General features: G+C 42.2%; 1 protein-coding gene across 1 annotated transcript in view; it reads right to left on the bottom strand.

Annotated features, from left to right (window-relative positions):
* kcnk10a (potassium channel, subfamily K, member 10a) overlaps positions 1-12,396 on the bottom strand; it is a 37,443-nt gene extending 25,047 nt beyond the window's left edge. The window contains exons 1-2 of the mRNA XM_070925937.1: positions 12,342-12,396; positions 9,211-9,596 (exon numbers count right to left, since the gene is read on the bottom strand). Of these exons, the coding sequence (XP_070782038.1) occupies positions 9,211-9,596; positions 12,342-12,396 (441 nt within the window). The remainder of the gene's footprint in view (positions 1-9,210; positions 9,597-12,341) is intronic.
* Between the last annotated feature and the right edge of the window lie 3,017 nt (positions 12,397-15,413).

The raw sequence follows: 15,413 nt of genomic DNA, 5'->3' as shown, positions 1-15,413 counted from the left end.
AGGTCAGGCCAATCACAACCATTTATCTAATGTGGGTTTGATGCAATGACTGGCAGAGATGCGCAAAACAACCAAGGTGGCTGCCGCTGATGTAGAACGATCTCTTGAATCCGCTATCACAGAGGTCTTCAACAGGGGGTCCGCAACCCCTAGGGGGTCTGCCGAGGTACTGCAGGGGGTCTCGAAATTTTTGGTTGATTAGACAATTTTTTATATTTTTTTAATTAATTTATTTTTTTCCAACCACTTTTTTTCCACAAATTTAAATGTCTTTAAATACACATTAAAATGAATCCAACATATTGTAGCGAACGGATAAATGGAGGCAGAGGACGTTATCTTTCAATCAGCAATGCACACATTCAGCGACACACAGGAGCTCTCTCAAGCTGGGCACCGGTTCACTCACAGCACGAGACTAGCCTAGACCTGTCCCTCCAAGCCTCCTGTACACAAAGAGGAGGACCCGCCCCTATCGCTGCTGTGCCAATCACGAGGCCGCATGTTACACGCTGGCTCTGTCAGGTTCCCTGTGATTGGCTGAGAGCCTATTCAGTCCCCAGCTGACTAAGATCCCAGACACAAGGACGCACGCTGCAATATTATTGAAAAGAAGATACCTTTGCAAAAAAAAAATAGAACAAATAACAAAAAAAAAAACGACGACATTTAGGTCACCCACGAATCCATTTGCAATCATTTTTGCAAGATATTCCTGGTCTAAAACACTGCAGCTCCTATCCACAACAGCCAGTACTGAGGCCAGTATATTATTATGCCAAGTGTATGGACATTGTTATGAGCGAAAATGGATCGTTTTGTAACTCAACCAAAAAACTCCACAAGCACAAGAGAGATACCCTCCACCTCAGAAACCACCGCTGAAAATGCAAGTGGCGAGGCGGCACCTGCTGCTGATGTAGCAGCTGATAAGGGTAAGTGCAAACGAGAGAAGACCCGAAAATGTACAGATAATTATCTGAAGTTTGGATTTGCCTTCAAGGAGACAGATGGCATTGAATTACCAATGTGTGTCATTTGCTCTACTGTGCTGTCAAACGAATCTATGAAGCCATCAAAGCTGCAGCGTCACTTGGAGACAAACCTGTTGAATACTTCCAAACTAGTCTCAAATCCCTCCAAGGTCAACAGACATTGATGAGAAAATCAGCCAAAGTTGGTGAGCTAGCTTTGAAATGCTCTTATCAAGTTGCTCTTCGGATTGCCCAGAAGAAACAGACATACACACTTGGAGAGGATTTAATATTGCCTTCAGTAACTGACATGTGTAAAACAATGTATGGGAATGATATTGACATTAATAAACTGAAAACTATTCCAGTGTTGGACACAACCATTGCTCGCCGTATTGACGAGATGGCATCTGATGTGAGGGTATAACTGATAGAGAAGCTGAGGTTGGCAGATGCATTTGCATTACAATTGGATGAATCAACAGATGTGTCAAAGGACGCCCAGCTTCTGGCGTTTGTGCGCTTTGTCGATCAAAAGGAAATGCAGGAGGAATTTTTGTTTTGTAAGCGGCTTCCTGAACGCACAACTAGTTCTGAAATCTTCAAAGTGATTGATGTTTTTTTCAGAGAAAATTACATTCTATAGGCAAAATGTATTGCGCTGTGCACCGATGGTGCAAGAGCCATGGCTGGTTTAAAAAGTGGGCAAATCGCGCTTGTAAGGGATGTGGCTCCGCAAGTGATTTGGACGCACTGCATGCTACACAGGGAGTCACTTGTTGCCAAAGACATGAGCGCTGAATTGTCAGATGTCATGGACTCGGTCGTGAAAGTTGTCAATATAGTCAAGAAGAGTGCTTTGCAAACGCGTCTCTTCTCTAATCTCTGTGCTGCTGAGGGAGAAGAACACACTGTGCTACTGTACCATTCTGAGGTTCAATGGCTTTCACGTGGAACAGTGTTGTCACGTGTGTTGGAATTACGCACGTCTATTCTGGAGTTTTTACTTCTCCAAAAGTGCACAGAGCTGGCTGCACTTTTCAGTGACAATGTCTGGGCCACCAAACTTGCATATCTTGCTGACATTTTCGCTGAGCTGAACAAACTTAACAGTTCTATGCAAGGTCGCGAGCATCCAGAAACGGCTCCGGCAACAAATAAGGAAGGGCAAGGAGAGCTACAGGAGGAAACTGGAGGAACATCTGCTGAGGAGGCTGAGGTCCTTTGGTGTGTGCAGGAAACTGCTCCGGACTTTTTATGACACTGTGGTAGCTTCGGCTATCTTCTATGCTGTGGTCTGCTGTGGTCTGCTGTGGGGGGGGGGGCGCACGGACAGGGACAGGAGGAGGCTCAATAGACTGATTAGGCGAGCCGGCTCTGTTCTGGACTGCCCGCTGGACTCCATTGAGGAGGTGGGGAAGAGGAGAATGTTAGCCAAGCTGACATCCATCATGAACAACACCTCTCACCCCCTGCAGGAGACTGTGGGGGCCCTGAGCAGCTCCTTTAGCAGCAGACTGTTACACCCGCGTTGTAAGAAGGAGCGCTACCGCAGGTCGTTCATTCCGACTGCTATAAGACTGTTTAACTGCACATAAATCTGCACAATTTGTACATACTCTATATTTTCCGTGTATATATTTATTTTTGTCCCCCATATTTTTTATATCTGTATTTATTATTTGTATATAGTTTTTTCTTTTAAAAAAAATACTTCTAATTCTTATCGACACAGTGCTTGTCTGCTGTGTGTTTCTGCACCTTTCTGTCTTTGCTGCTGTGGGATTAATAAAGTCTAAGTCTACATCTAAGTATAAACTAGGGCCCACAGGATTAAATGACTACAGACCCGTTGCCCTGACCTCTGTGGTCATGAAATCATTTGAATTCCTGGTTTTGTCCCACCTCAAATCCATCACTGACCCTCTGCTGGGCCCCCTGCAGTTTGCCTACAGAGCCAACAGGTTTGTAGACGACGTCGTCAGCTTGGCCCTACACTTCATCCTCCAGCACCTGGACTCCGCAGGATCCTACGCCAGGATCCTGTTTGTGGACTTCAGCTCTGCCTTCAACACGATCGTCCCGGCTCTTCTTCAGGACAAGCTCTTCCAGCTTAACGTGGCTGACCCCACCTGCAGGTGGATCATAGATTTCCTCTCTGACAGGAAGCAGCACTTGAAGCTGGGAAAACACTTCTCAGACTCGCGGACAATCAGCACCGGCTCCCCTCAAGGCTGCGTTCTTTCTCCTCTACTCTTCTCCCTGTACACCAACAGCTGCACCTCCAGTCACCAGTCCGTCAAGCTCCTGAAGTTCGCGGACGACACCACCCTCATCTGCCTACAGGTGGGACGCATACATGCCCGAGCCTGCGGTGAACTGCATTAGTTTTATGAACAATGTGATAGGAATTATCAGTTAAAGGTGTGATGAATTAATTGCCAGATGCAAGGTATATACATAAATACTGCTATAAATACTGTGTCAAATTACAACGAATTAAACATAGTTGTTCTTGTGTTATTGAAAGACATTGAAACCTGTGCTTTTAGAAAGGAGAGAGACTGGAATGACTTTTTTGTGCATGATGATCCATGGCTTATACGTTGCTATCATCTCCCAAGAAGTGTTCTGTTAGATTTGTGCATGGATTTAGCCTCATCTTGAAGGGAAGACACGCTGTAATCAGACAATACCTGTATCTATTCAAGTTCAGACCACTTTGGGATATAAAGAAAAAAATGTTTATTATAAGGCAGGTGCCGTCAATTTAATTTAAGTTCATTTGAGATTTATAGATACTTATGCAAGTGTTTAAGTTGCAAATGGGCTTCTTAGAACCTGAGTAAGCAAGGTTTGTTATGCTCAGTATCTTTTATGAATCGACGAAAGCACATCACTGGAAATTATCTAAAGACCAAGTATAAATCTAAGAACATTTTTATAAATGAGGCCCGTGGATGATATGAGGAGTAGACTTCTGATGAGCTAAACCAGACCCTGAATGTAATGACTGGAAGTGAGTGGGGTGGAGGAGGGTCACAGCAATTCCACACTGAATTGACAGCTGACAGCAAGCGAGAGGAGAACAGATTTAAGTTTTCACTGCAGCAACGCGACTGACTGATGGCGATCATGGCAAAATCGGGTTGGATAAGTAAGAGAGTAAACACCCATAATCAGCTGATAAGGGAAACAGGAGGAGAGAGGGGGGGGGGGTGTGTGTGAATGAATGAGGCATACAGATAGTCCTGATTGAACTTACACTGAGCTTCATTTGTAAGATTCATCATGTTGTGACTACAAAGACACAAATTCTTGAATAGAGGAAGGAAGGCAGTGCGATGCAGCTAGGAGAAGGCTTTAACAGCAAGCTTTTAGCTTTTTCCTTTAGACGTGGTTGGACGACGCGTCATACAAACTAGTTTGTTTCTAGCATACTGAAAGCCCTACATTTCCTCAAGTCAATCCTGCCTCTTTGGGCTCAAGTGCACTAGCTTTTGAGGCTATTTCTGCTGTCGTTACCACCACTGCTAGTCTAAAGAACAAAATATTCATTTCTTGGCAAAAGCTTTCAAGACCCGGCGACTTGATTTAACTTCTCTGACAAAAAAATGTGTGCAATTATCGGTGCATTTGTCAGCTAATGTGTTAGCACGCCTAAGGCGTCACAGCAAATGGGAAGTCTTTCTAAGTTTGAGATAAGAATTGCGTTTACAAAAAAACACAAGCTCTGTACTGCAGCACTCACACAGCAGCCATCCCATGAGATATCTATGACTGTTTAATGGAAGCCATTAAAGTAAGTGCACTGCTGCTTGCCATTTCACTGCAAGAGCATGTGATGTAGCAGACTCACAAGTCACAGCATGATCATCTTAAGTCAGTGAGTTTTAGCAGCTGTACTCAGTCTGTCTCCCTGCAGGCTGCAGCTTTCAGCTCATTCTACAGCAGGTATTTTCTAGAAGGGGAATTGATTTGATAGCTCTCTGGTTTTTGCTCATTTCCTTACTTTGCCTAAACAAGATTAATGATCACCTCAGTATTTGCTTTTAGAACTAAGGCATGCAATTACAGCACTCACTTCTAATCGTGGCATATGTGAGTGCTGTTAGTTACAGGGGTGGACAGGTTTACTATGCAGCTCTGGGTTTATGTGCCAGCGACTGTGTCAGGCAGTGAAACAGAGCTGGCACTGATCCACAGCAGCTTTCCGGGCTCAGCTGCAGCAGCTGTGCTCTGCATTATCCTGTCCATTATCATAGAGGGTTTCACTGCTGCTGAGGTCAATAGCCGTCCAGGCCAAAAAACTGGGTGTTACTACGCTGCTTTACGAGAGGCTGTGAGCATTTGGCCGTGAAAAGCCCTGGTGTTAGCAAAAGTGAGAGTGCTGCCTCACAAATTAAGATCTGTTTATGAGACCTGGCTTTCCAGCCTTAATTAATGTTCTCTTGCAATTAATCATCAAGGTCGGCCCTCTGGTAGTTTGTAGAAATTTTGGCACCTAACACCCAAATAATAGAAATTGTAAAATATACACTCATACTCTCACATATGCACTTTGTTGCATTAATGTGTTGGGAATTATACATGTTGCAGCATGGAAAAGTGGTTTGATGCACAATTTTGGACCTACAATCAGCAGTGCCCTTTGTTCTGTGCTAACATGAAAGAAAATCAATATCAATAGTTGTCTGTTCCACACTACTTCTCTTGCTTACCAAACAAAAAAAGATAAGGTTGCGTATTTCAATGGCATATACCCAAAATGTCCCACTTGGTAAAATACAGCTCAGAGTACAATACAGAGTTCAGGTTATAGGAAGCCCCAGGTTACAGGTAGTGGAAAAAGGCTAATAGACTCCTGTTATTCCATCTTGGGAGTATTCACACATTATTAAATGTGTTTTCCTTCATTTTTTTCCTCTGGAGATGTTGGGCAAAAGAGAAAAAAATGGTCCGCTTTGATTCCAACTGCTTATAGTTTGAATATCCAGCACTGTTCATACAGCATGTGAGCTTATGTTATTCTTAACTTGTCTTGGGCTTTGTCAGACTGTATAAAATAGGCAGCAGAATTCTATATTCAATCTTATAAATGATGAAATTGATGAAAAAAAGCAATGAGGGGATCTCCTAGTAAGAAGCGTGAGCACTCACCCCTTGCACTCAACTGGTCAGTCATTAAGCCTCCAATTGTAAAATATGTTTTAAAATCCATCAATGATGCAGCCTGTGAGAGTCTCCTTTGTTGGTATCATTATTTTCCAAGTCACCACTGTTGTCTCTAGCAGTAGCAGCAGTGACAGCACTCCCTCTGTGGACAAGGTAACAAATATACTGCAAGCATTGCAGCTCTATCTATAATTCTCCTGTCACCTCTGAATAAAGCCTGAACAAATAAAAAGCCATTACTGTAACAGATGGAAGAAGCCAGCAACGTTACCAATTTCAGGCCTAAAAAACAGGGAAAAGTCAGTCAGTTTGTCAGTTTGAGTGGCCTCCACACAGGGACTACAAATGGAAATTAGCTTCTATATCTGGTGCAATAAATGGATTGTGCATTGTCCCTATTAAATAAGAAATAAAATAAGAAATAGGAACGCTGTTCAGGACTGCTTTAGTGTAAAAGAGAGCATCAGCTTGGGGTGTTGTAACTTTCATAAATAGAAAACCAAAGCTCTTCTCTGAATGCCGGTTTTCCTTTCCCATACTAAGAATCCTGGATGGATTATGAGATGACAGGCCCCTGGGTGACGTTTTAATTCAACACATTTCCACTGACAGTGAGCAGTAATGTCATCCTCTACCATCACCACAGAGGGCACCTGGTGGCAACAGCCAGGACCTGAAGGACGTCACATACTGGCATTTATAATAAAGGACAAAGCCAACATAACAAGCACCCAGGTTATCATCAATCAGAGAGAACTCCACCACCCACAGGGCACCAGTGACAGACACCCACAGGCAAACAGAGTGGCAGTGCCCACACACCACCTGACATCTTACTCAATGACTTCAATAACCTTCAATGTCTTAGGATTTATATTGTAGGCTTTGTAAACAGCTGCTCCACTGCATACTCTAGGTAAGACAAATGCACACTTTCATTTATGTCATTTTTCTGTTGAATTAAGGTTTCAGCATGGTGATTAAACCTCCTGAACTCTTGATTTTCCTCTGAGATTTACCTTAGGGGAAAAATGCACACAGAACACATTGCAATTGGAATATAATCAGACCCTGCAGACCACATCGGTAGGTGTAATTGATATCTGTACAGCTTAGCCACATACTTAAGAAAAAAATCAATCTGACCAACAAGTTGAAAGGTAAAGCTGCCTCTCCCTGCTATGTCAAGCTGCTTGTCAAAAGAATTACAGGTAGTAGCTAGTATCTTGCCTACCAAAAACTTACTTAAAATGGATGACAAGGTGGCCTAAGGTCCAAGCCCAAACAGCAGCATGGCTTACTTGGCTTATTGGCTTCCATTTGATGCAGTCATTAAAAATATGGCCTCTTTGATTTTAATGTTTAATGTCAATGTGTGCAATTTTCTTTAATACACATGCCTAATATAATGTTTCTGTGATTATTTCTTATTTGAGAAATAAGTTCTGGATTTGGTCACACCAGCTATTTCTTAAATCCATCAAATACACGTTTGTATGGGAAATCCTTTCTAAGTTCTTGGTAACTACTAGTTAGTTTCAAACTACAGATTTACTTGAGGTTCACAATTTTGTCTGTTTATAGTCAGGTGCCAATAGAAATGCTGAAACTGGTTTTGCTTGCTGTAATCACTCCTCCTGTTCATAGTAGCCCATAGAAGATCTGTTCATAGTGCACCTTCAATGTATGTGATTGGGGATAAAATCCACAAGTCCTTGTTTTGAGTAAAAATGTATTTCACAGTAATGGAATGTACAGATATATTTCAGACTTAGTCTTTTTAGTATAAAGTTTCCCCTTTTTCTGCACTGAGCTGCGGTGGAGGGATAGTAACACAAAGGAATTTGCCTTTAGAATGCAATGTTACACAGAATGAGGACTGTGGATTTTGTCCTCCATCACGTACACTGAAATTGATTTGGGAACGGATCTCTTCAGAGCCAGTATGAACAGGAGGAATGATGACAGCAAGGAAAAATAAATCTGTTTCAATGTTCATATGGGTAGCCGGCTTTTGCTTTAAGACATACTTGAAAAATTGTGAACCTATCCTTTAATCCTTTTAAACGCCTTCGCTAGCGAAGACCTTAGTGATGTTTAAATAGGTTGCTAGGAAACATTTGTAGCACCGTCCACTCATGTAAACAGGAAGTCACTGTAGCATCATAAGTTGAAACATAAATTTCTAAACTAACAGTTGGGAACAATATATTGAACTTGATAATACTTAATTATTTATGCAAACATGGGGACATGTGTTTCAGAGGGAGTAGTAGTCAGAGTGACTGGGAAATACTGCAACCTTATATGCGTTTATCGTTATTGGACATTTTGTAATTCGAGGTGAATTGTTTTATTATTGAGAAATAGTCCCATCACTATTAAACAGCATTTCAATCAAGGTCAAGGTTAAATATAGTTACCATATTTCATGTTACCTCATCCAATCTTCACTCTAAACAAGTCATATATTAGCAAGCTAATTCTGCCAGTTCTTTCAGTCAGCTACAAAAGTTACTTGGTGTAAAATTTTAGCAACAACTAATCTCTATGTAAGAATGTTGGTGCAGCTGGCTCCTGCTGGTTTGAACCACACTTACAAAGATCCACTCAGCATCATTATTTCTTATTTTTTCGATTCATATGTCAATTTTTGGGGGGATGAATCAATGAAGCATTTAGTCAATAAAATCTGAGAGAAGAATAATGAAAAATGCTCATTTAAATTTCCCAGAGTGATGTCACAACTTCAAATAGGTTTTCTTTGTCCAACCGACCAAAGTGATTCAGTTGATCAACTTACAATTTTCAGATTCACACAACTTCAAGGAGTTTCAAGGATGTATGGGAGCCCTGAAGACATCTACACTTTTGTATGTGCTAGACAGTTCAATGTAGTTTGTATCGAATTCCAGGGTGGCTGGCAGAGGGTGGAGTATGTGTGGAGCTTGAATGGCGTCAGATCGATATGAAGCTCAGGTTTCAGTAGACCTGAGTCCCCACTGGGGACCACATCCAGGGCTGAGGAAAGGCTAGAGTATCGACCACCGGCTGCTCTTACCTTGATGACAGCCTCCAGCTCATCAGGGGACACACATGGGTGTTTCTGCAGGAAGGCTGCCTTCTCTGCTGTGATGGTGATCTTCTGGTTGTTTTCAAACGGCTGCTCCAGTGCCCGGAATACCAAGCCCCCTGCCACCAGGTAGGCCACTACCACCACGAACACTGCCAGCACCGTCTTCAGCTTCATCATGGTGAATGGGGCTGAGCCATCGGCCACCGCCTCCATGCTGGCCACCATGCTGGGGGGACGAGAGGAGACGGAGAGCCGCGGCAGAGTGCAGCCCATCGGATTCTGCATGGTGGCCACACTGGCCTGCACCAGGCTGGACTGAAGCATGCCTGACTGCACCTTCTTGGGGGGGACCAGGTTGGTCTGGACTGCCACTGAAACAAAGGACAAATGAACAACTGTGTGCTGTGTGCTGCAATATCTGCATGATACAGAGTTGTTTCCTGCTGATGAACGCTGTGATATACAACAGGTGACCTTTCATATGAGCTCTGGCAAGGACATATTGTTTAATTTTAAAATGTCTGCTAATACCTTCAGGCAAAAAGAGAGAGGAAGAAAGAAAGACAAAAGGAAAGAACATCCTCAGTGCAAGTCAATCTTACACAATAGTTCAAATGGGGACAATAGGGTGATCAGAGACAGGCTGAATTCTTTTTACAAACAGATTTTAATGGCACACACAGTGAGACCTTTGTGATAGAATGGAGGAATATCTTTCAGCAGACGGACTGATGGGCCTTCAGGGCAGACAGGCAGAAGAGAGAAGACACTAATGTCTTTTACTAACATCTATTAAGCCTAGCTATACAGTATGTGATAGCTGAGTGCTCCACCTGGGTGCTCCATCATCACCTCTCTGCTCACAAATGCTCCTCTGTCAGACATAAACAACAGTAGGAAAACCCTGAATACAAATACATGACTTCTAAATAATAGTGACAGCCTCCACCTGATGAACTGTCTAAAAGCATAAATGTCCTTATGTAGCCATTTTACTTCTCTTTATATACATGTATGTGGTACAGATTTACTGTATTTAAAGGAGCACCCCTTATATTTTACATGTGAAATACAGTAGATGGTTAGTACAACTTGTCCTAGCTTGTGCAAACAGTTGTATAATGTCTTCTGTGGCTCTGGAGAAGCACTGTCAAGTCTGAGAAAATAACCTGCATGGTGTCATAGTGGCGGCACTGGGGTTATCTCATCTTGGGCATGGAAACTACACATCTGTCACAAAAAGACTGAGCTATAAAGTGGAGGTATGATGTGAGCATTCACCTGACAAGGAGAGCAGCGTATGACACATCAAAACACCAGCACCCATTATTTTATATGTAAGCCTGCACATTGGCTGTGTCTTCACATCGTGGGTTGACTCTCTTCAGAACGTTTTTTTTTCAGAGAATTTTTTTAAATCACATTCCCTGGCCAGATCAGCACATCTCAGCCACTGTACCTGGACTATTTCTTCTGTTCGCATGACACGAGTGATGGAGGCTATAATTGATGTGCGTCAAATAGCAGCCGATGTGTGTTGCACTCAAAAGTCAGGATATCTGTGCTTCTGCTATATCGATTTACATACATACATAAAATGCTCTCTCTTGCAAGTCCTCCAACTTTATAGAGTGCTATGCTAAATCTATAGTGGACCCCTTAATCAACTGAACCATCATTACAACATTGTTCATATCCTCAGAACTGGGCCTTTACTATTTTCTTACATTTTATAGACCAAATGATTAATTAGTTGATCGAGAAGATAACTGAAGGATTCATCATTAATGAAAGTAATAACAGGTTGCAGCCCTAGGAAGTTCATTCTTGACCTTGGACAGAAAAAACGTAACTCAAGGTCTACTTATTTGCTTTGTTCTGAGCTTTCAACTACATCTCACAATCTTCATCTGCAGATGGCGTTTGCTGATGTGGATAAAGTTTTGAGTAAGAACTGTCATTGCCATTGTAGAGTTGAAAACAGCTGAAGAGAATGTGAGATGCTGTTGAAAGCTCTGGAAAAAGCTGGGGGGGGGGGGGGGGGGGGGGGTTAGGTTAGTTAATAAATACTGCAATGGGAATGGCTTTACCTGGCTTCATCTCATTGGTGTATCTCATTAAAAGTGTTTGGTGTTAATACAGAAAAGGGAACATATCGCTAAATATCACAGCTTTTCCTGCTATGCTGCCAATTATCTCTTCTCCTCTTCAACAGGCTGGTGACTGTGAGTTGATTTGCTTACATTTCATCATCTATTCACTAAATAATGTTATGTAACACTGGGTTGGGGAATTGTGACAGCCACTTATAAAAACCAATAGAATCAACTGCTTTGATTTGTGTAACCAATCAGCAGCAATGTGTATAGAAAACCGACTTCTTTGCACTGCTCACATGCAGGTTCATGATGAACGGCACGCTTCAGAAAGCATAGAACTAATGGTGAGAGAGCAACACTTGGAAATGAAGGAACGTCATGTGCTGAACATATAAATCACTTGTACAGGCTGTAATGGCTAGGAAAACTTGTGCTGATGCTGATGCTGTGGGAGGACGTGACACACATGCAGGATTTGGGGGCATCTACCTGGCGTGGATGAGGTAATGCTTCAACCTGTGTGCATCTCTCCACTGCATCACATTGAAGCTTTTGTTGACTGGCAGCACCTGTTTAGGTTTTCCTGCAAAGCCTCGTTGTGGGCATAATTAACTAATATACCTAGTCTCCTCACACTGAATAATTTCTCAGGTAGCACGACATCAACCCTTGTGTTTTGAGCACTGGGGAGGCCACAGTGAAGACGGCTGCAGTATTCTTCCATAGTAAACTTCAGCATGCAGCATCAGCCTGTATATAATCCTCTGGAAAGTCAACTTCTGGTTCATTGGCGATTGCCTGCTGTTGCTGCCTGCTAAAAACAATCACAGTGGCTGCAGACCAGGTAAAGCCTATAAAGACTGCATAAAGGAACAGCTTCACAGACTGCAGCATTTCATTTCAAAACATGCAATAATGAGAGGATCTTAAGGACTGTCGCCAAATTGAGTATAGAATCTAATGGGACGCATTGCAGCCTTTTCGAAAATATTACAAAAGATAAATTGACAGTCTAACCTGGTGGAGGGTTCATGTTCCCTGGTTTTCTTGGATTCTCAGTCGGAAATTTCATCTTGATTCTTGTGGCTCTTGGTGCTGCTGCTGAGTGAAATAAATGCCTTTAATCTCTCAGGGTCCCTTCGTCGACTCCGTCAACTTTAATCGGGAGAGGATGGAGAACGGCAGGGAGTAGACACGCATCATCCGCAGCGTGTGGTTCCGCTGTAGTGGCTCCTCTTCTCTCTTCACCCACGGCGGTCTTCAGGACACACACCCACTGCTCGCCGCATCACCGTCTGCATAGTGCGGTAGTAAACACCGTGGGCGCGCGCAGCGGGAGACGAAGCTCCATTGAAGAATCTAACGTTTACATTGTGATGGATTTTTTTTTCTATTGTGTATTTACGTCAGGGTGCAGCGGAACAGCGACTCCGCACTGCTAGATGTCAGAATCCACCTCTCTCCGTCGCAGAACTGCCTCTGGTGCGCTTTGGTTGGATCTCCACGCCGCGGCGCACCTGCGTACCAGGCGGCTGCATACTACAAGACACGACGTCACTTTACTGAAGATAACATTTGGCCTGGAGGAAAGGAGGGAGCACTGGAGAGAGAGGGGAAAGGAAATGAAATGATTACAGCACGCCCGTTTCGATGTTCAAATGGGCTTGAAGAAATGTGAACCTGTCTATTAAGGAGTCCGTTATTTATTTATAATACTGACATTTTATTCGTTTTTTAATTTCTTCTTCCCCCAATTGAGAGACTGTGGACAGGCTCTCCTCTTCTCCTGCTGGACCCTGAGGGAGGAGTTGAGGTTTGTCAAGGAGAATTTGTGTCAGTCAGCGTGTCAGCAACATATTTTTTAAACAGAACTTAATGTCAAGTCAATGTGTAGCAGGATCTTGGTATCAGACCTGCTCATGTATGTATTTTATTTATAGCAGTTTTTGGGCAATGGATTCTGTTTTTTAGGTTTTCTTGTGGTATTCAAACACAAGTAAGCTGAGAATTTCCTATACACTGGATACACCCTTTGGCCAGAAGTTGCACTGCCCCCAGTGATCAGAGGGAAGTGACAATATCTGCAACTGTTATGATGCTTACATTTGACTTTGTCAGTCATAAATAGAAGTATCCTATTACAACCAGACAAGACACAGGCCAATATGTACACACATTTCTGATGTGCTTGTGTGTATTTCTTATTGTTAACTCAGTCAGAAATGGCTAGCGTCCTCATTGTTTGCACACACAGTCCCCACTGCTGTATGAAAATAATAACTCTCATGGTCACAGGTTGTCATTTGTCATTTTGACTGGTTGTCAGTGTCAGAAGGGCCGGTGTTACCTAATATGAGGGCAGATGGAGTGGGAGTAGATGAAGATGGAGTGGGAGTAGATGAAGAAGAGAGGGGAGTGGTGTGCTGCAGAAAGCGCAACTCTTTTTATCGTCATGGTGATGGACAATGAATGATAACCCTTATCCCTGAAGGAGTTAGTTTCTCTCCGCATCTAATTGTTAATCTAAATGAACTGAACGTCAAGCTCAGCGCACGGTTGTCAACACAAGAAGAGAACTGGATCAGGCCCCCATCCTTTCTTGTTGATTGACAGCCAGAGTCATATGTTGTGGCCTGTTAGTCACAGCCATAAGGTTCAGTGGTATTTAAATCCCCTAGATCTACAATAAATAATTTTATCAATACTACCTGTGCCATTAAACAACTAGAATTGCTAAATCAATTATTTTTCCCCCATTTTTATTTTATTAATAATTGTTAATGTAAATTACAGTAGTGATAGTGTAGAAATAACAGTATAATGCTGCTGACCACAGCTACAAGTAGTTTACTGTAATTTCACAAGGAAATTTGTTAGTGTTTAGTATAAAACAGGTTAAAAAAAAAGGAGAATATAAATTACTGTGCAATTACAGTGCAGTGAGGATATGAATAAGAAGTCCCAAATTTAGTTTTATTAAAGGCAGTAGCAAACGGAAAAGTCTTAAGCCTTCATTAAAAAGAACTGGGAGTTGGAACAGACCTCAAGTTTTCTGCAAGTTAGTTCCAGATTTGTGGTGCATCAATTTGAATGCTGCTTCTCCATGATTAGTTTGGATTCTGATGACAGTAAGCAGACCTGTCTCAGATGATCTGGATGGTTCACAATGTAGCAGCAGGTCAGAAATGTTTTTGGGCCCTAATCCATTCAGTGTTTTATAAACCAACAGTAGAATTTAAAAGTAAATTCTTTGACAAACAGGACGTCAGTCTAATGATGTGAGAACTGAACTGATGTGATCCATTCCCCTGGTCTTATTGAGGACTCTGGCAGCAGCATTTGGAATCAGCTGCAGCTATCTAATAGACTTTTTAGGGAAACCTGTAAAGACAGCTTTACAGTAGTCAAGCCTTCAGAAGAGAAATGCATGGGCGTGTTTTTCTGAATCCCACTGAGAAGTAAGTAAGTAATTTGATTCTGATTTTGTAATTGTCATAAGGTGGCTATTGGAACTTAGGCCTGAGTCTAACTCCACTAAGATTGTAGCAGAATATCAAGGCAGCAAGAGGTGGATTTCAGATGTTGCACATTTTATCCAATTATTTTATAGCTGATAGGATCAAATTATTTCATGCTAATTTAATTGGTTTTAAGTGGATGCAATACAGAACAAATACCTGATATGGAGGTACTGACCACTTGTCTAATCTTCTGAATTTTGTCAGTAAAGAAGGAGGCAAATTCATTGCATGACTGATATAAATGAATGCACCAATGCATGTTACTAACTCTTCCCCGGAGTTTCTTTGTGCTTTCTCGTCTCGCAGGTTCCTGTGGATCGTGGTCCTGGCTGATCACGACAGTTATTATTTTTAGTCGTAGTTCTGTTACTATTAAAGTTGTTATTGCTATTATTAATCACATCTCAGTTATTATTACAGCTGTAACTACTATTATCAGTCATATTTCCATTGTTATTATAATTATAGCTGCAGATGTCTAGCATGATAGAGAGATAGTCATCTAGCTTGGATCTGCGTGCAGGAAAGGCTGTACAGATAATGTTGCAGTACAGAGAAAAAGACAGAT

This window comes from Enoplosus armatus, chromosome 19, assembly GCF_043641665.1.
Source record: "Enoplosus armatus isolate fEnoArm2 chromosome 19, fEnoArm2.hap1, whole genome shotgun sequence".
Classification (NCBI taxonomy): domain Eukaryota; kingdom Metazoa; phylum Chordata; class Actinopteri; order Centrarchiformes; family Enoplosidae; genus Enoplosus; species Enoplosus armatus.
This window is presented reverse-complemented; position numbering and strand designations above follow the sequence as displayed.